This window comes from Lemur catta, chromosome 18, assembly GCF_020740605.2.
Source record: "Lemur catta isolate mLemCat1 chromosome 18, mLemCat1.pri, whole genome shotgun sequence".
NCBI classification, from domain to species: Eukaryota; Metazoa; Chordata; class Mammalia; order Primates; family Lemuridae; genus Lemur; species Lemur catta.
Window position 1 is genome coordinate 19,542,320 of NC_059145.1, and position 22,425 is coordinate 19,564,744.

The following is a 22,425-nucleotide window of genomic DNA, read 5'->3' on the forward strand; positions in this document are numbered from 1 at the left end:
GTAACTCACAATTCAAAGTTGCCATCTCTGCAGAATGATATTCTCAGTTTTGATATATCTTAAGTGCTCTTTCTATTTAGGATTTTAAAAAAAGGAAACACAAACATGCAATTTAAAACTTCAACACTGAAAGGCTAAACTAATACTCTGAATCATTTCTGAATTACACCCTAGCATGACTACAACTAGTAGTTGTTATTGTTATAAAAGAAATAACAATAGCCAAAGCTAACATTTATGAAAGCAAACTATATGCCAAGCTTCATGAAACTGAGGCTTAGAGAAGTTGGGGGATTTCCTGGGGGTTCACACAGCCAGTAAATGGCAGAGCGAGAGTCACAAAGACCCATAATTCAAGACAGGATTTGGATGTTCTCAGACCCTCAGGCTTTGGAGACGACAACCTCAACAACACAGGGACCCTCTCGCTACACACAGCATGAACTATAGAATCCAAGAGAGACACGTTTTCAGCTGTAAATTAAACATTTATAAACACATTCCAGCAAATTGCACCATGTTTCCAGGAGCAAGTCTCTTCCAAGCTACACCTTATTAAAAACAGGTGTTCCTACCGGAAGAAAGAGTCTCTGGGCAGCACAGGGTTTGAATAATTTCTTCCATTCCTGAGGGTTTCCAACAGAAAATGTGATGGGGTAGATTCTGTGTTCAAACTTCTTTGTATATGAGTCAGGCCACTGTCGTAACTGAAACACATGAACGGCAAGGGATAGGTGATTAGACTCCAGAAACTATGGAACACGCCTGGAAAGCTTCTGGATGGTCAAACGGAAATTATTCAGGCAACATACACAGAAAATCTAACTTCATCACCACTATTAACGTTCACTAAATGAAACAGCATTTTCTCTTATTCAAATTGCTAGGAATTAAAAAAATAACATTCACAGTTGGCAAGGGTGTTGGCAAACCACCAGCACATACAAACTGCCAAGGGGAGTATGGATTTGAACAAACTTTCAAGAGGGCAGTTTGGAAATTGGGAACAACAAAGCCCGAAAGATAGAGATACAAGGATGTTCACTACAACCTAGTTTGTAATAACAAAACTTGGGAACAGTCTAAATGTCCACAGAGTCTCACTCTGTCACCCTGGCTAGAGTGCAGTGATAATGTTATAGGACCAAAGTCAGCAAATTATGGTAGTGCAAGAGCCAACCCAGCCTGCCACAAACAGCACACAAGGCAACAATGGTTTGACATCTTTAAATAGTTGAAAAAAAAAAAAAAACAAAACAAGAATAATATTCTGTGACAGGTGAAATTACATGAAATTCAAATTTCAGTGTCCACAAATAAAGTTTTACTGGAACACAGCCACACCTATTTGTTTACATATTGTTGTGGAAGAAATTCAGTAAGATAAGTGTCAGTGATGTAAAAGAAAATATAGAATATGCTCTCACTTCTGATGTTGATATGAAAAGGAATGGAAATAAATACAATACACCAACACTGTTCTCCCTGAGCATTAGTATGATGGTGATTTTTTTTTCATTTATAACTTTACGAATTTACTGGCTTTTTTTTTTTTACGATATACATATATTGCTTATAAAACAACACAAACTTTTTAAAAAACACATCATTGGGAACACTTTAAAATCTCTGAGTGAGAAGGAGAAGGGTGATAGACAAGGTGTTTGACATCTGATTTATGACGGGCACTGACCAACCCGAACCCACACCAGGCATAAATACCCAGTGCAATAGCACTGACCAATCAGAACCCAGTGCAATAGCACCGATTCATTAGAAATGACACCAGGTTTAGACACTCAGTACAACAGTACCGGCCAGGCAGAAAGGCACTGGCACAAATATCCACTACAAGTGTCCCACTGTACAACAGCCCAAAATCAGCCTTGGAGGGAGAATGAGAAGTTCCCCTGGTCTACTGGTTCCCTGATTCTTTGACAATTAGCATCCTATCCTTTAGAAGGGTTTAACTACTTTGCCACTCTATGTCTTTTAACTGCAGTGTCCACTCTATTTACATATGTTACTATGTATATATCTGAATCTATTTCTGCCATATTTTATGCTATAGTTCCAAATTTTTGTTTCCTTTTTCCCTTCCTTTCTTGACTTCTTTTAAATTGATTGAGTTTCTCTTTCTTTCCCATCCCCACATTTTCTTTTCTCCTCTCTACCGTTTTGGAAGTGCTTATCTTGGAAATTTTAATGTTCATATAAAGTCAAAAATTAACTAACGATGCTACCATACTCCTGAATTACACAAGATCCACAGAAAGCTTTAACTATGATGCAATTGTTAGTATTTTGGTATGCTTTTTAAAAATTAGCTCCACAATTTCGATATTATTTTTACATCATCAACCTTTATTTAGCTTTGCCCACACATTAATCATGTTCTTTACTCCCCATTCCATCTTGCCATGCACATAATCCTTCTAGGATCACTTTCTTTTGTCTTGAAGCACATCATTTAAATCTCCTTTAGTGAGGATCTTTTGGCAGTAATTAATTCTCTCAGGTTTTACTTACTCAAATTTGTATTTATCATGCCCTCACTCTCGAAAGACAGTTTTGCTGGGTATACAATATCTGGGTTGATGATTATTTTCTTTCTGCATTTTGAAGGTATTATTTCACTGTCTTCTGGCTTCTAGTATTTCTGCTAAGAAGCTAGTTATCATTATAATTGTTGCTTCTGTTAAAAAGATTACTTAGGAAGCCATTAGGCTGAGGCAGCTCCAGTGCCTTGGGTTCCTATGTTTGCAAACTGAAACCCAACTCAGCATTGATGGTCATATTCTAGGCCAGTCAGAAACTGCCAACTCATCCCTAACTAGGGACTTTCACTAGTTAAGCTTAACCAGTCAGAAATCACTAGCTAATCTCTAACTAGGGACTTTCCATTGGAGTGATCCAAACAAGCCTACTGCTCTATGCTAAACAATCAGATATTTTCTCTGCCTTGCTTCCATGTTCACCCTATAAAAGCCCTCCCCTTACCCCGCCTCACTGGAGCTCCCAAACCGCTTGTGGTCTGGAGCTGCCCAATTCATGAATTGCTGAGTGCTCAAATAAACTCTTTAATGTTTTAATGTTGCTTTAATGTTTTAATGTGCCTCAGTTTAACTTGTAACATTTCTTTGAAAGCAATCTTTTATCTCTGGCTGCTTTTAAAATTTTCTTTTTGTCTTTAGTGTTCAGTTTTTTCACCATGTGTATAGTTGCAGATTTCTTTCTATTTATCCTGCATAGTTAGGATTCATTAGATTTCCTGAATCCATAGACTGGTATCTTCCATCATCTTTGTATCATTCTCAGCCATTATGTTTTTAAATATATCCTCCCTTCTAGACTCTTTCTTCTCTCCTCCTAGAACTCTTACCAATAGTTTGCCCTTCCTACACTCTACCATTCACATCTCTGAATCCCTATTTGGTATTTTCTATCTCTTCCACACAGCATTCTGTATAATATCTTCCAGTTCAATCCTTCTTTCTTCAGCTCTGTCTTTTCTGCTGATTAACATTTTTCACATAAGCTGGTCTCATAGACTGTTACCATGACTCCCAGAGATGTCTGGGATGTCTGACTCTTGTTCTGACTTAGTTACACAGCTCTAAGTTCAAGGAAGTACTTGGATTTCACCCTGGGAAGGCCAAGGGTGATAAATGCCTCCTCTGTTTTGGAGCACTCTGTATCATGTACTGTTCCCTGTGCACTGTACACTCTGCCATTCTGTAGTCATATTGTATAGTGTGTACCATCACGGCTACGAGACGCCCCTTTTCTCCGATGACACACTCTTTGGCACAATTTAGACTAGCCAACATGCAGAACTGGCCTAAATTCTGTAGATATTGGGCTTAGGGGAGAGCAGTTGAGATTGCAGAAGGCCTGATGAGCCTTTCCCATCTAGACCTACCATCTGCAACTGTGTGTCTACCTGTGAGGCCCTTTAGGGGAACATAGAACTTACAGCTCTCTGTCGGGGCTGGGAGTAGGGGGAGGCGAGCAAGGTGCCTTGGGGGCAAACTTTAAGGAGGCGCTCACTGTCAGGTTTGTGCTCATGCCCACCACAAGCACCCTGCTTGCCTCACTCTAGTTCTAGCCTTCCATGATGTTATCGGATAACAGTGCTGATTTTTCAGCTGCCTAGCCTAACTGTATTGACTTCCTTTTGTGTCTTCCAGATAAGTGAGCTTTGATCCATCCAGGTGGCATCTGTAGCTGGTCCCTCTGAAGGTTAATCAGAATCTCCTGCTGACCTTTGTCAATTCGGTGGATGAATACTCTTTCATTAAGTTTTAAAATTTTATTGATTATAGTTAATTTTAAAAAGTTGCCCTTGTTCTCCCCCTCCCACCCCAAATCTGGCTAAACTTCTCTCATTTCTACAAACACATTGTATCTGTATTTGGTAAGCCCAACATCTGACATTTTTGTTGTTTTTGCTGACTCTCCTGGTGCTACTTTCCTTACAAGTGTGGTGATTTCTGATTGACAGTCTATTTCCAGGAACTCCATCTGTAAAAACCCTTTGGTGCCTGGGTTGAGCTAGACCCACCAAGCAGCATTTGTGTTGCTTCTGGGGGTAGGATGCCCAGAGGCACAGTAGATACCAGGGTCTACTTTATATTACAATTTCCAGATTGCAATTTAGTTTCTCAGGGACACTTTAAAGTCTCAAATCCATTTGAGGAATGGTCACATATTTTCAAAAGAGAAAAGACTTAAAAAAAAATGCCACTCAAAGCCAAGACATTTTTTCCTTATTCTCAGCCTCTATGGGAAGTTCTTTTTTCTTTCCTTTATTTGGTACAGCTTTTTCCTGAAACTGTGGCTCTTCTTGGGTTCAGCTTTATGAGGGGTTTTCTCCATTCATCCTGCATCTCCTGAAGGCTTCGGGTCCACTCCCCAGGGCCCACTCAGTATCTGCACAAGCCCCCAACGTACCCAGTGGTGTCAACGCTCACTTACCTGCTAGCCTTGTGCTTCCACCTCCTTCTTTACCTCAATAGGTCACCCCCCTTTCCCACAGGTGTGTTTATTCTTTTAAAGTTTTAAAAAAATATTTTTGAGCATCCACAGACATTATGGAACAGGAGACTTTTAGGACCTTGAATCCATTATATTCCCTTCACAAGGGCTTGGCTGGCTCTCCATAACACTAGATACCATGAAGCCATTAAAATGTAGTCATCAGTCAGGATAAACTAGGCTTCGGTGAGGTTAACAACCCCCCAAATCTCAAGACTTTACTTATTTTAAGGGTTCATTTTATTTTAAAAAATAGTTTGCTTCTTGCACCTGCTACGTGTTCCGATTGGTAAGAAGCTCTGCTCAGCACCCTCCCTCAGGGACCAAGCGATGGAGGCTCGTCTCACCTTGCACGTCAGTGAACACGGAAGCAAGAGAAGGACAGTGGCAAAGTACACACTGGATCTTAAAAGCTTCCACCCAGAAGTGACATATTTTACATTAAAAGTGACACACACCACAGTCACCCACATTTCCTCAGCCGTAACAAGTCACACGATCACATCCAACATCAGAGGAATCAGGGAGATGCCACAGGCATGACCAGGTCTCTAAAAGGAGGGAACCTCTAATGAGGACCATGAAGGTATGACAAGAAGGACCACAAGGTGAACGCCGAAGTGTAACCCTTCCCTTGACCCATGTCCTCCACAGACATGCCTGAAAGTGTCCGGGCCAGCCTCAGCTTGCCTCCAGTCATGAGAAACCAAACACCACCGAAAAGTGCTTTTAAAAGTGGAATTAAAAGCAGCTTCTTGAGACTTCTGCATTACTCCTCCTGCAGAACAATATAGAAGAAATCTAAATCCAATTTGATATAAGTCTTTAAACTATTGAAGAATACCTCATCATCCCTTTCTCTGGGCTATTTTTCCTATATCCTTAAAAGATGAAACTAATAATGAGGAGACATGGCCTCTGTCCTCTGAAAGCATATGGCACCATTTAAAAGAAGCCTTTTGGAGGATTGCTTGAGCTCAGGAATTCGAGACGAGCCTGAGCAAAGCGAGACCCCATCTCTACCAAAAATAGAAAAATTATCCAGGCATGGTGGCATGTGCCTGTAGTCCCAGCTACTCAGGTAGCTCATGCAGGAGGATCGCTTGAGCCCAGGAGTTTGAGGCTACAGTGAACTATGATGACACCACTGCACTCTACCCAGGGCAATAGAGTGAGATTCTGTCTCAAGGAAAAAAAAAAAAAAAAGCCAAGCCCTTTGGTGCTTGATTTTTTTTTTTTTTCATTAAAGGAAAAAAATATTCCTCACTCTTTTTTGGTTACTTTGTTTTATTCTCAGGAGGCTAAGTCACATGCAATAAAACCAATTCAGGCTCTTGAAGCCAAAAAATACTTTAACGAAAGGACATTGGGTAGCTCAGAAGACGGCTGGGAAGGCTGGAGACCCAGACTCAGGAGCTATACTCTGACCCAGCTAGAGCCAAGCCCAGGTGGCGTCCATGTCTTGTCTGTTAATCAGAAGCTACTTACTACAAACCACTCTGGGGAGGAGACCCCAGCCACTGTCACCACAAGTACCACAGCTTGCCCCACTGACTCCAGGCACTGAAAGCTCCTCCTGACACCTCTTCCCACGGCAGTCTCCCACTCTGCCCCCGACACACGTGTGCATGTGTGTGCACACACACACACACACACACACACACATGCTGGCCCCACCTGTCACCATGATGGATTGGCGGCCTCCTTACTTTTGTGTCCCCCTATTTCCTGATTCTGAGTCTGGGGCGGGAGCACAGATGAGCCAAACCTAAATCCCACGCGTGATCCCGGGCTGCCAGACGAGGCTAGGAAATCAACCAGCTGGTATTTTCCACTTCCGTGTTGGCAGATGACAAAAATAAATGAAACTTTAAAGTATTAAATATCTAGATGTAGATGGTAAGCACCACTTGACATACTGTACATGTGCAACTTAAAAAAAAAAACCTACTTAAATATAGAAGAACTCGCCCATACTGCCCCTAGAGGAATCACTATAGCAACTGGCATTTTGTTTTCTTTTCACCTGAGGTAAAAATACGTGGCCCCAAGCTTCCCAGGAAGTTATCCCAAGAAACCCTGGATGGCCCACAATACCTCCAGTGTCAGAACTGAGAGCCCTGAGAAGGGTGACACAGCCTGCCTGTCCACACCAGCATCTGCCTGCGGCTTGGCAGGGACCAGCTGCCACCGCTCTATTGTCTTCAGGCCTGACAAAATGTCCAACATACAGGAGATGTTCCAAAGGATCTTTGTGGAATGACAGACTAAACACACTATCTGATTCAGCCTCACCATCACACTCTGCATCAAGCAAAGTATCATTTGCCCAAAGATACAGATAACAAAGCTGGGACTGAGAGAAGTTCTAGGACTTACATAAGGGCTAAAGTTTTATTTTTTTATTTTATTTATTTATTTATTTATTTTTTGAGACAGACTCTCGCTGTGTTGCCCGGGCTAGAGTGAGTGCCGTGGCGTCAGCCTAGCTCACAGCAACCTCAAACTCCTGGGCTTAAGCGATCCTACTGCCTCAGCCTCCCGAGTAGCTGAGACTACAGGCATGCGCCACCATGCCCGGCTAATTTTTTTGTATATATATATTTTAGTTGACCAGATAATTTCTTTCTATTTTTAGTAGAGACGGGGTCTCGCTCTTGCTGAGGCTGGTCTCGAACTCCTGAGCTCAAACTATCCACCCGCCTCAGCCTCCCAGAGTGCTAGGATTATAGGCATGAGCCACCGCGCCCAGCCAGGGCTAAAGTTTTAAATCTAAACTGGCACCATAGGTTGGTCCAAGTGCAGAGGTGTTTACAATTAATAGATCACAACCAGTTACAGATTCCTTTGTTCCTTCTCCACTCCCACTGCTTCGCTTGACCAGCCTTTAAAATAAATAAATAAATAAACTGGCACTATAATCCCTGCATGGAAAAGGGGTGACACTGGCTGGTTTTTAATACCCTGTTATAATTTCCTTCATTAGTTGAGCTTCACTCGTCTACCAAAGACCTGAGGAAACGAGCAGCAAAGGGCTGAAGCCATCAGAGCAATGCAAAACACTGCACAGCTTCACAAGTATCTACAATAATTCTTCCGTACAATTTAGCTCATATAGTGTTTGAGTTACTATGGCTTATACAAAATTACCCCAGAACTTAGCAGTATAAAGCAACCATTTATTATGCTCACAGGTTCCCTGGGTCAGGGGTTCAGGCAAGGCACAGTAGGGACGGGTTGACTCTGCTCCATGACGTCCGGGCCTCAGCTGGAGGCCTGGAGGGCTGCGGGTTGGAATCATCTGAGGGCTTGTTCGCTCACAGCTCTGCAAGGGGAAGCCTCAGCTTCACCCTGTGTAATCCTCTCTGCATAGTATCGCCATATAGGCTAGTTTGGGCTTCCTCCAACATGGCAGCCAGGCATGCCAACAAAGAGCCAGGCAGAAGCTGAGTCCTTTTTATGACCCAGCCTCAGATGTCATATGGCATACATCTGGCACACTCTGTTTCATATACACACACATACACTTACATATGCGTGTGCATGTGTATATGTATATGAAATGTATTAACTATTGCCTTTAAAAAAATCACCCCAAAACTTAGTAGCTTAAAACCACAAACATTTCTTATCTTATAGGGTTTCTTAGGGCTGAGAATGTACGGGCTGGCTTGTTCTGGCTCAGGGCCCCCGTGAGGCTGTGTGGCTACAGTCATCGAAGGCTTGACGGGGCTGGAGGACGTGCCTCCTCGCTCACCCGCAGGAGTGCTGGCTAGAAGCCCTCGCTCCTCACCACGTGGGCCTCTCCGAAGGGCTACTCCGACATGGCAGCTGGCTTCCCTCGGGCTGGGTGATCCGAGATGGGAGATGAAGTGCCTTTTATAACCCACTCTCAGAAGTGACAGATTATCCCTCTGCTCTGTGCTGCTAGGTCATACAAACAGCCCTGGGACAGTGTAGGCGGGATATACACAGGGTCTGAATAACAGGAGGTTGGACACCGGGGCCCTGTTTGGAAAGCACAATCTGCCACACAGATACAGTTATACATACACGTCTTCCTTCCCTTATCTGTTTTAAGTCCACATGTGTGTTTTGTTCTGCTTCATCCCCACACCCAGCTTCTGGCATGCAGTAGGTACTCAACAAATGCTTAGACGGATATCATACGGGACATGACCAGTGTGTGCCCACAGCCAGCTTCCCTGTGTTCCCGCATGCAGAGCAGCACTTCTCAGACCACTGCAGTTGGACGGGCCTGTGACTGCTCCTGGCCAGTTAAACATGCACGGGAGACCTGTGTCACTGTCACGCTGAGGGAGTGAGAGGCACAGTCATGATCCTACAGTCTCTCTTTCCTGCAGTGACATCGCAGGAACTGTAGATGCCAAATGCTCCAGCAGGTGCAGCCACAGGCATGAATAGCCTCTTTCCATCTCAGACCTAAGAGACTATGTGGAACAGAGACCCTGTCCCCTGGGGGAGGCAAGCGTCAGGCACGAGGAAAGTCTCCAAACCTTTTGAGAGCTGTTACTGCAGCCTGACCGATTGTCATTATAGATCTCTCATCTATTTTATCAATCCTGCTAGCCTCAAGTTGCAAATGGGGAAATAGAGGCCCCAAAAGGCCAAAAGACTTACCCAAGTTCACACAGCAAGTAAGTAATAGAGCTGAGTTTTGAATCTGAGTTTTCTGTCTACTAGTTCAGGTAAAAGTACAGTATAGTGGTTAATTCCAAGGGCGTTTGAGCCAGTAAACTTGACATGACACCTGATGAGCAAATCACTAAAACTCTCTAAGCCTCATTGATCTCAGTCCATAAAATGGGGGCATAATGGTTACCTTCTTCAAAGGGTTGTCATGAGGATTAAATGAGATGAAATCATAAATCATAAGCCCTTGACAAATGCTGTGTGTTGTCATTTTCATTTCCCTTTTACCAGCGCTCCTGAGCTAACCGTGAATTTCAACCTTTTTCCTTCTCACATCCCCTCACTCAGGTCTCTTATAAGACAATTCCAAAGCCCCGAGACTATTCGCTCCTTGGCTTCTCTTGGTGAAGATGTCAAAGTAATTTTTTCCCTTTGAAAACATAACACGCATTCTAGCTTTCTGTTATTAGCCTTTCTCTGCCCAACATGCTTTCGTGCACATTTCTCATTAGTGCAGCTAGCCTGGTGACAGGATGCGGCGCTGTTGACTCAAGCTGGTAGACACAAAGCGCAGCAGCGTCTCTCTCTGCCAGCATTCAAGAACTTTACTGCGAGAGAAAATTTTCAAGGAAAACAAAGCTTGGTCTGCAAAGGTCACACATGTACCTCCACTGGGGGCAGAGGCCTTTCCAAAGCTCCTCTCGTGTACTGGTAAAAACCCACTGCTCGTTTCCCTCAGTGTGGGAATCGTCAGATAAATGATGAGCCAGCCACTTAATAAAATAATATGTAGTCACCAAAAAGGATGAGGTAAGGAGGTAGGAATACGGACTGGGAACAATGCTGATGACACAGTTTTAAGTGTGGAAAAGCAAGTTCCACAACAACACATACAGTATAATCCTCATTTTGTAAAACAAATACATTTTAATCTGGATTCATACATATGTGTGTAATTATATTTTATGTATCTATATATACAAACATACACACACCTATATATAAAAAAATATGGCAGAACCACTCAAAATTTTTAAGTGTGATCATTTCTTTGTGTGGGATCAAAAGGCAGTAAAGACTTCTATGTTTTAATTTATCACCTACATTGTTTGAATTTATGTCAATGAACATATGTTACTTCTTATTTTAAAAACATATATAAATAGATAAAAATAAGCTACCTGCTTCTCAGATGAGAACAATGTCAATAACACCAACAAGGTTCAAGTCCTGTGTCAAGCACCTAAAGTGTATCATCTCACTGAACCCCCACAGTATCTCTGTGAGGTAGGTATGATTATCCCGGCATTATAGATGAGAAAAGTAAGGCTCAGAGTCAAGCGTTCAAGGTCACACAACTGAGTACGCAGCAAAATACATTAGGGAATAGGATATGCAGTTCCCAAAATGTAGTCTGTGTGCGCTCAGTAAACAGGGTGCCACAATTTTCACAAATTCACCTGCTCATCAAACTCGGGCTTCAGAGCGTCTTCAGTGAAGATGTGAAATCGTATCTTCCTGTGGCTAAAGAGCACAGCCGATTTGAGCATGACCAGCGTCTCCTCCAGCCGATTGCCACAGGCCACCACAGCCAGGTGGATCCAGAGCTCAGGTGGCAGCACAGCTTGGAAACCCCTGGGTTCTCCGGGCCTCCTAGAAAGAAGAAAAACAGGTCAAAGCTATTACTAAACTCAAAAAAAATAAAAACAACATAAAACAGCTAGTGAATTGTTAGAACATTTCAAAACATGAACAGGCACAATCTGTTATATTTTATAAAGTGATAAGCATTTTGACAATTCTTCCTGCTTAGAGAAAAAAACACCATTTATTCCCGTATTTATTCTGGCAATAGCAGGATGAGTCACTGTTTGGACTGCCATAGGTGTCTGAGACTTTTGCTGCCAGCACTCAGCTGTCTAGTGCCTGCTGGCTGCCTACTGGCCCATGTTTGGAAATAGTATTGCTAAACTTCGACAGCTGACACCAGGGCTGCAGAGCTCCCACTTGCATGGGCCATGGAAATTAGATTTGAATGCAACTTGAACAAGAGGAGGGTAGGCTGCGGCTTTCCCATGTGAAATGAGCAACATGATATTCCCATCATCTGGATGTTTTTAGGTTGCGGTGGAATGCATGACCACTCGACCAAAGGAAAGCCATGCAAGTCCGGGAGGTGAGCAAAGAAAACAGCGTATGTGTCCCCACTACATCCCGGGAGAGTCTCGAAGAAACAGGTGTTAATCCTGACTGTCTCGCCAAAGATTGGTAAGGTGGTGGGTATGAAATTCATCTTCCACTATGAAATTCATATTAATGAGAAACAGGCAGGAGAGGAGGCAGGTTAAACTGAAAATGATCAAGGTATCATATACTGAGTCAACAGCTGAGAAGGGAATAGGGTCCAAGAGTCCAGAATCATCATCCAGCTATTTCCTAGTAATAAAAGATTTGTTCCAGACAAGGAGATGCAGCCAAGCCTCAAACACACCACTGAGAAACATTTGCAGGCAAGTTGGAAGAAGCTGGCCCTGGAAAAGGTGCCCTGAGACAAATGAAACTAATTTACTTGCACAAAAGATTTGGAGACCAGGGGAACTTGGATGTCAAATGCTACCTTCCTTCCAAAAACTTCGAGTTCAATCAGCTCGTTGCTCCATTATTCACTGCTCGGTTGAATAATGGCAGTCTTGCTCCAGATTTCTTTCACCAGGAGGAAAGTCGAAGATGTGGGTGGAGCACTTTGGAAATCTTTCCAATTTGATTACTTAAGAGCATGCTTAGCAGAAACATAGCCTCATGGTGCAGCTAAGTCCAGATGCACAGAGTTACTTGGATTCCACTTACTTTGGGGATCACAGGAAAAGACAGTAGAGGTGTCCTAAGTATCCCAGAAATGGTCCACTTCTCTCTATCCCCCTGCAATTACCTGGTGTGGCCACCATGCCCCCTCACCTCCCTCACTGGGACAGCCCCCTGGGTGGTCCACCTGCCTCCAATCTTATCTTTAATCCCCATCCTATGTTTTCTCCTTGGTGCCAGAGTGATATTCTTCTAAAATGCAAGTAGGATTGTGTAATTCCCTCTTATTTCTTTGAGACAGGGTCTTGTTCTGTTGCCCTAGCTAGACTGCAGTGGCGTCATCGTAGCTCACTGCAACCTCAAACTCCTGACCTCAAGTGATCCTCCCGCGTCAGCCTCCCAGAGTGCTAGGATTACAGGCATGAGCCACCACGCCTGGCCATGTTATTCCCCTGATTAAAATCATGCAAGGCTTCCCATTGCCCTCAAGATCAAGTTCAAACTGTTGATTATGGCTCCTACTTACATCTATTGCAACTGCTCCCGGCATCCCAGCCTGGATGGACAACCACTCATACTCACAGTCATAGTCACACTTGAATCCATATTCTCGGTTTCATTTCCAGTTCACAATACCATGCTGTGCTGGCTCCGGGTCTTGGCACATGCATTGTCTATCTGTCTGTCTGTCTCTCTCAGAAATGCTTTTCTTTGCCCTCTTTTCCTTGCTAACTCCAGCCTATTTGTTAATCAACAAATCTTTACTGAGTCCCTATTATATACAGGCACCACTCTAGGAAGAAAGCAGTAAACAAAACAAAGTTGCCTGCCTCAGCAGAAGTCACCTTCTACAGGGGATAAGGAAAACACAGAAATAAATAATAGTCCAAGTAGATAGTCACTGAGTGGCCTATACATAAAGTTACTGCTAAGAACTACGAAGAGAATACACAGTTGAGCAGGATAGGGATACCAGGAGTGCTTGTGGGATGGTGCAGTGTTAGACAGCATGGAGATGGGACAGGCCTCACTAAAGTGAGCTTTGCCACCCACAGGAAGGAGGGGAGGGAGTGAGCCATGTGCATTTGTGGGGTAGGGACATTCCAGGCAGAGGGGACAGCAGAACAAAGGCACTAGGTCTGGGGTGTGCCTGGAAAATTTGAGGACCCCTGTCTATAAGACTCACATGCCCACTCTCTTCCTTGGCTTCACTGGTGGGTTTTCACACCCATTATTCAAACCAACTGCCAATTAACTTACGTAAAGGAGTGGGAAGGGCATGTTAAAGATAATGCTAAAATGACAGTCAATTAAAAGAATTGCAGTCAAGACACTAGCCAAAATATGCTACAAAAGAGATTTAATGGGAACTCATTTGCTTAAAATTATGCCCAATATTTAGGAATGTGACTAAGATTCACAGGTACTAACACAATAAATGAAACCACTTAGATATCTTAAATATGAACATCCTCTCCTGCCCCCAAACAGAACAACTCCGCCTACTTTAGCTTTACATATTGGGCTTCTGCATGAATAACAGTCTTCACCTTAGTAATCAGGGAAATACAAATTCAAACCATAAAGAGATTCAATTTTATTTTCAGATAGGGCAAAAATTACAATTTGTAGGCTTCAGGTGGATATGAGGAAGGGAGAACTCAGGCACTGCTGGGGACAGGGTAAGTTGGTCCCAACACTTTGGAGAGACATTTGGGAACATTCAGCAGGGGTGGAGATGGACACACACCCTCCAGCTTTCCGGTTCTACTCCTGCGTATACAACCTGAAGAAATTCTCAAGCATTTGCACAAAACCCATACAAGAATGTTCTCAGCAGCCCTGCTTATGACAATAAAAAATTGGAAATAAACTTAGCAGCCCATGTGAAGGAGAATAGAGAATACATTTGGTATGTTTAAAGAGTGGAATACCATATAGCAGTGAAAAGGAATAAACCATCATAAGGCCACAGAGGGAATAAAAGCAGTTTGTAAAATAGCAACAGAATGATAGCATTTAAATGAAGCTTAAAAACAAGCGAAATAGCACTGTATGTGATTCACAGATAAACGTAGCAAAAAGAAAATGCCTGCATGAGAATGCAAAACATCAGACACAAGTTGGTAGTTGTTTCTGGGAACTTAAAATTTTATTCCTTAAGCTGAGTGGTGAGCACACAGAAATTCATTCTGTTATTTTCTGCATTTTTTGTGTCCCCAAACTATTTGACAAATACTTTTTTTTTTAATTTAAAAAGCTTTCCCTCCCTGTAGGACAGCAGGCCACCTCTTTTCTTCTCTGCAGGCTTCAGTGACTTGGGCCTGCACAGTACAAAAAAGCAGGCGCTGGGGATGGCAATCGTTCGTGGTGTCTGGTGGCAGGTACTAAAAAAGAAAAATAAAAGCCTCTCCTGGTGCAGTTCAAGTATCAGTGGTTTGGATTTAATGAGACCTTTGCCGGCCTCCCTCGTTCTCTCACATTGCATGAAAAATCTCAGGCTTCAGGTAATCAGCGTTAGTGTTGTGCGGTCACAATGAATAATAAAGTTTAAGGGCGCCGGAATGGTGTGCCTTTCACCAGCTCCTACCCATGGCACACTCAGCACCTCTCAAATGTCACCTGAGACTCCGTGAGGATCCAGGGGACCCAGGACTTCTAAGCCCCTTGATCACTGGGATTGGGCAGGGAAGGGGTGGTAGAGAATTCTAGCACTGTTCTGACTATTGGTTAACTACATTCTTGTTTATACTTTATAAAAAGCAACTGGAGTGGACATCTGCTGTTCAGGATTTTTAAAGACCTGTTTCTAAGGCTGGGGCTAATGGGAACCACCTTGGCCACCATACTGGTAGAGCCCAAACGGGAATCAACTTAACCCAGTAGAAAGCACCAAAAGATGGCAGGTCGGATCTCTGGTGACCTTACCTGGATCCAGGTACACCTGACCCTAACCTTGGACAGTTTAGTTATTAAGCCAATAAATTCCCTTTGGCTTAAGCCAGTTTGAAATGAACTTACAACTTAGTAACCAAAAAAAAGAGTCCTAACACAAGTCGTAAAAATATGTCTCTAATCATCTTGGACGACTCCTGCCTCTCATAATTACCTGATTCATCCAGTGAAACGTTCACTGAATCCATTCCTTCTGTATTGCTCACTGCTATGACCCTGCCCTGAATCCTCACCATTCTTCCACTTGGGTAGCTGGAAGAGACGCCAGACAACACGCAGGGCAGAGGATTCCCTACCTGGCCGTGCACCATAATCACCTGCGGCGTTTGTTAACATACAGACCCCATCCTACAGGGATTCTGATTCCCTGGGTCCCCAGCAAGGCCCTGCAGTCTGCATATGAACACACTGAGCTACACAACACCCGTAGTTCAGCTACAGTCAGCAACTAATGATCTGGGCTGACATGTCACCACGCCTCTCTCCCAAACTCTTACCCCACATCCTGAGGAACACCCACTCCACCCTCAGCCTTTGCTCGGAGTATCCGCTTCAGTTCTGCCTCAGTGAGAACTTGGCTGCCTTGTGAGGACACCCCCTTCCCAGCCGCCCTCCCCTCCCCTCCCCAGGGGCCTCAGAGCAGCAGATGGGGCTGATGTCCCCCTTGCTGCTTGCTGCCACACCTAGACACGTAATAGGTCTGGATAGTGAAGTCTGTGTCGTGAAGCTCCTCCGTCTTCTCCCTGTCCTTGATGGTGTCATCTGTCACCTCCCTGGCTACACCTCCTCATTCACTGGAGACTTTAGCTCCCGGCTGACATATTCCACCCCAATTCCTGTCATCGTTCTTGGGCACTTCAACCACTACTTAGCTTCAGTTCTGTGACCTCCACACCCACCACCTTTTCCTTCCTTCTACTGGAGACACCTAATGCTGTCTTCATATCCTAGACCTTTACACAAATCGTGTCTTCAGCCTGGAATGTTCTTTCCTCACTCTTTGCATGGCTGTCTCCTTGTCCCTTAATGAGAGAAGGCAAAGAGGCTTTCCCTGATCACTTCATTGAAGTAATATCCTCACTTTTGTTTTCTATCACGGTTCTTGTTTATTTCCTTCCAAAAACTTACCTCGGCTGGTGCTCACATGCTCTTTCATTGTAATTTATATCAAGCATATAACATCATATATAATTTATATAAGACAATGTAAATAAACAAAAATATCTTTACAAACAGATTGGAATAAAATACACAACATACATTTTAAATTGAAAACTATAAAACATTGTGTATTGAAATATTAAAGTTGGTAAATGAAAAAACATTCTTGCCCCATAAAACTTTTTGTTTTTTGCATGTTACATTCTGGTCTTTATTCAACTGAATACATATTTTCACAACTGCATTAATAGTACACATACGATTTTTAATTCTACTGTTTTCATTTTATTCTTTTATTTTTCTTGGTACTTTTGAAGTCTTCATAACCATCATTTTTCCTGGCTACCTACTATTCCATCCAACTAAAACACTGTATCATATCATTTCCATTTTGTTGGTTGTTTCCAATTGTTCTCAGTTATTAAAAAAATCTTGCAGTAAACATCTGTGAGCCAATAGATTTTTTGTTCTTTTGCATTATTTCCTTAGACTACATTCCCAGAAATGTAATTACTGGTTGGTATGTATTACCTATCAAGAAAGTAGCAATTTTGATAGCTTCTCAAATTTACCTGGCTTCTCCAGGAAAATAACAGATCACAAGAAGAAAATAAAGAGCATAACAAACACCACCACAGCCACCTCTGAGTAACTTGTATGACGTAAACACGGAGCTGACTACTGAAACAAGATGAAAGGGGCTTGCATATGGCACCGTGCCTCCTAATTCCATGTATTACAAAGGGTGATGCCCAGTCACACAGTGAGAGTTATTCCATTTTCAGTTCTTTTTCAACAATAGAAAAGTCTCAGCTTGCTGCTAATGTCTTGAACACCTTTCTAATATTGCCTAATCCTCCCTTTCAAAGGAAAAGACAACAGACCTCAAGTGCAGAACCTTCAGTAGGCAAGAATACCAAGAAATGAACAACATTGTTTAGTTTTCTTTGCGTTTGATTTGACAATTACCTTTTGTTTATGTTAATTACTGACAATTCCTAGCAGTGATATGAAGTGTCTTTAAAAAAATAAATTTACTTAGGATACGCAAAAACTGGAACCCTCAAACATTGCTGGTGGAATTATAAACTGGTACAGCCACTTTGAAAAACAGTTTGGCAGGTCCTGAAAATATTAAATATAGAAAGTACCATATGAGCCAGAAATTCCTCTCCTAGTTATACACCTACAAGAATTGGAAACATATGTCCACATAAAAACTTATACACAAATGTTCATAGCAGCGTTACTCACAATAGTCAAAAAGTCTAACCTAAATGTCCATCAACTGATGAATGGATAAATAAAATGTGATGTATGCATACAATCAATAGTATTTGGCAATAAAAAGGAATGAAGTACTGATGCATACTACATGCATGGATCTTGAAAACAGTAAACCTGTGAACCTCATGCAAATGCAAAAGGCTATGTATTTTATGATTCCATATATGTGAAAAGTCCAGAATAGGCAAAGCCATGGAGACAGAAAGTAGATTAGTGGTTATCAAGAACTGGGGGGAGGGCCAAGTGGGGAGAGAGGCAAATGGGGAGTGACTGCTTAGTGTTAATAGGTACAAGGTTTCTTTTCGGGGTGATGAAAATGTTCTGTAATTTGACAGTGGTGACGGTTGCACAGTTCTTTGAATGAACTAAAAACCACTGAATTGTATACTTTTAATGGGTATTTGAATTAAATCTCAATAAAGCAATTATTAATAAATAAATGCACTTAAATTTATGACATGGATAGATGTAAAAATTTTTAAAGAAGGTAGTGGGAGTGTAGCAATATTATAAGAATCGTGACGCCTGGTGGGAATGAGGGAAGTTTGGAAAACGCTGCCCCAGTTGTCTTGGCTCAAGCCCTCCCCACGCTCAAGTGGAAAATGATATTCAGAATAACAGAGGAGGCGCAGAGGGAGAAACCGCTTCCATGCTTCCCCGGCATGGTGCCCCAGACGAAGCGTCTCCTTAATCGCTTAAAAGTCTCAAGCATGTGACTTAATTAAACTTCAATTTCTAGAGTGTATAAATAATGAAATACGGCATTTATGTGTAGTGCTATTTACTTTGTAGCCTATTACTGCAAAACACACTGAATTATTAAAGCGAGTAATTGGTTCTGCTCAGACCCTCTTTTCTGCCGTCTCCTGCTACCTCGCTTATCAGTGCTTCTCCTTAACTGTCAGGCTAAATTAACTCAGGTAAACCTGAGGCTGCCCGTGGACCAGCAGGGTAAGCTGAACAGAAAATCGCACTTCTTTCAAATACAGCCCCAAGCCGTGCTGCTGGCAACTAGTTTTAGTTAAGGAAGGAAATACAGAAATATTTAGAAAAAAATGGTAGAAGATGGATTTGAAGAGCTTGAATATGCTCACCTTCAGGGAAGAAGAGATTAGTAGAGTCCCCCTTCTGAGTGCAATCTTTGGTAAGATGAAACTGTTTCACTATTTTAATATGGAGAAGGTCTGCAAATGAGGCCGGAGTGGCAGTTAAGGAGGCGGAAACACCTTGATACAGCCCCTGGTGGAAGAGTCTGATGATGGGTAATTATATCCACATTGCGTGTTGGCAGCAAGAGTCACTACTAAAGTTCCCTGCAAACCACAGGTTTTGGAAGGCATGAATCCCTTGACAAAAAATGTCTCCATTAAAGCCATGATTAGAGCCTTCCCTCAGAACCCAGACGTGACACTAAGGACTTTGCTAGCAGTTAAATCACTTTTAATGACCCATGGTTTGGAGTTAAATCAAGTATCATTAATCTTTCAAGACAGACAGAAAAGCTGGCATTTGCCTTGAAGTCATGGTATTATATGAATAATGTCAACAGAGTGCCAAAAAAACGCCATGGGAGGGCGCTTAATAAAATTATTTGATAAATGCATTTAATTTTAATGCACGTATTTCATTAGGTTCATGATATCTGAAACATGGCTGTGTTCCTAAACAAAGTCTAGGTCTAATGCACAGTAGGTATTCGATGTCCAAAGTTGGTAATTATGGCTATGTGTATATATGTGTGTGAGTTTGCTTTTAGACATTACTGGACACATACATAAGCTTTAGGATTGATTAGTAAGTGTCACAGCAAGGATTCAAACCCAAGGAACTGGACTTAAGAGGCCATGCTTGTAATCATTAGGCTATAGTGGGGCCACACACAAGTGAGCTAGAAAAAGAGCCCTCTCTGGGCAGATGAAGCCTCTACCCAGGGCTCCTGGCATGGATTGGATTTCAGTCCCCCACTCCCAGCCTCCCTTGGTGCCCTCGTGCAGGGAACAAGTCCCACAACAGACCTTCACCAACTCCACCTTCTTAATCCATCCATTCGCCATCAGCTGAGGTCATTCACATGTGTGTTTATTTATTCTCCTTCCAGAATTCTGTGATGGTGCCTGGACTAATTCTCATTTCATTTTTCCCCCTTATGATTGTTCCTGACATACAGGAGATTCTATTTCTCCATCTCCCTCTTCTTTTCAAATTAAGATGTTATTGAGATTATAAAATGTGAACCGGCAGTGCTAGTTTGAAATAAATGGCTGTTGACATACAGGGGAGGAGAATAGGGTGAGGATAACATATTCTGCAAATGGCCATTTCTATTTCATTTCCCGAAAAGAAGAATGGAAGACTTACAACTTAGACACAGGAAAAGAGAAAAATTGTCTCCCGAACTAATTTCCAACCTCCTAAGCCTCAGGCCAATAAGGGATTTTTAATTTTTATGATAATTTATATACTTTGAGATGTTTTATAAATTATACAAGTAATCCATATATTTATATATTTAGGAAAAAGCAAAAGCAGGGGGCACCCATAATTCTAATTTCATAACCACTGTTGATATTTTGGTATACTGACTTCCAGAGTTATACCCAATACATATGAATGTGTGTATATAAATATATAAAAACTTTTTTAAAAGCCTGAAATGGGATAATTTTTATAAGTTGTTTTTTTCCTTACAAATATGAACAATCTTTTTTTTTTTTTTTTTTTTTGAGACAGAGCCTTGCTCTGTTGTCCAGGCTACAGTGTTGTAGCATCAGCCTAGCTCACAGGAATCTCAAATTCCTGGCTCAAGCGATCCTCCTGCCTCAGCCTCCCGAGTAGCTGGGACTACAGGCATGCGCCACTATGCCTGGCTAATTTTTTCTATTTTAGTAGAGATAGGATCTCGCTCTTGTTCAGGCTGATCTCAAACTCCTTATCTCAAGCAATCCTTCCACCTCGGCCTCCCAGAGTGCTAGGATTACAGGCATGCACCACTGTGCCCAGCCAACAATGTTTAATTATAAAAATTAGAGAGATTTTATCAAAGATACCTTTTTCAAAGGAATTCTAGAAAGCAATCAAACAGTTCAAATTTTGAGATTTGTTCCCAAGTACTTCGTGTTGGTTAGCAATTTTACTCTAGAAGCACATGGACTTGGCGTCAAATTCTAGGTCTGTCACTTGGCTGTCCCATCTTGCACAAATACTTTAACCACCGCTAACCTTCAGTTTCCCCATCTGAAAAATGGGCATATTGATTATATGGGATATCTGCTTTTAGTTTTGGTGTTTCTTACTGGTATCCATTTGCAGGACTTTCTGGTAAAAGCACCTTCATTTTCTTTTGGGGAAACCACTCTTATTTGGTTCTCAGCCCATAAGGTTTGGAGAGGCTGAATCATCCACCTTCACCCTACAAGCTGTAGGCACGTGTCCCAGGTGTAGCCATCAGTGATTGGATACGCATGCGACCCTCGTCGGGCCAATGCAGGCAGCCCTGGGACTTTTGCTGGGTAAGATTCTTCCCTTAGGAGCTACTAAAGGAGGAGGAGGAAAGCCCAGACCTGTTGGGAATCATTACATGGAGAAAATCCACCTGAGAGTGCGGCCTGCACAGAAGGAAGCAGAGCTGAAAGGAGGCAGGATGGCTAGAAATCCTGCATACATCAGTGACTAAAGCTTTACCTGCTTTGCACTTTCCAGTTTCATGAGCCAGTAAATCCTCTTTTATGATTAAGTGATAAAAACTGATGAGCTGGCATTCTATCACTTGCAATTGAAAGAGTTCTGACCTATCGAATAATGGCACCTACCTCTTAGGTTGTTATGAATATTAAATGAAATAATGCAAGGAAGTGCTTAATAAAGTACCCGGCATATTTGAAGTTATCATTAAGTATTAGCTGTTATCATCATCATTATTATTAAATATTAACTCAAAACTCATCAAGAAGCCTTTATTTTTCTCTAAATATGCTATATCCCCAAAGCAGGCTAGGCAGGGTGGCAAAAAGCACATATTATATTAAGTACCAATACTCTACCTTACTGCAAATCAGATTTGAAGTGCTTGTACACTTTTTTAAATGCTCAGACTTTAATACCAATTTCCATTAATCATTCTCCTCAGGGGATAAAATCTGATAAGTGGATGCTAAGGCTAGTTACTCTGGGGCCAGTGGTCAGATAACTGGGGTCCTTGTAATTTTCACAAAAGTGGGAGGAGGAAAATGAAAAGCAAAGTCTCATGCTCAACCAGGCCCCTAAGTAGCAGTGTTCGCAGACAAAAATCCTTCCAAATGCCCAGAGAATTCATAACTCACTCCATGCTTTTCTAAGCTGGGAAACAACATTTCTCTTCCCTGAGTGGGCATCAAAGCTAAAGGCCAGCACGGTGGCTCACACTTGTAATTCTAGCACTTTGGGAGGCTGAGGTGGGAGGATCTCTTTAGGCCATGAGTTTGAGACCAGCCTCAGCAACATAGCGAGACCCCATCTCTATAAAAAATAAAAAAAATTAGCCGGACATGGTGG

The 22,425-nt window shown here is 42.3% G+C and overlaps 1 protein-coding gene across 1 annotated transcript in view; it reads right to left on the bottom strand.

The window, feature by feature from the left end:
* Nucleotides 1-22,425, bottom strand: part of GXYLT2 (glucoside xylosyltransferase 2) — an 82,611-nt gene that overhangs the window by 50,967 nt on the left and 9,219 nt on the right. The window contains exons 2-3 of the mRNA XM_045530768.1: nt 11,151-11,343; nt 576-707 (exon numbers count right to left, since the gene is read on the bottom strand). Of these exons, the coding sequence (XP_045386724.1) occupies nt 576-707; nt 11,151-11,343 (325 nt within the window). The remainder of the gene's footprint in view (nt 1-575; nt 708-11,150; nt 11,344-22,425) is intronic.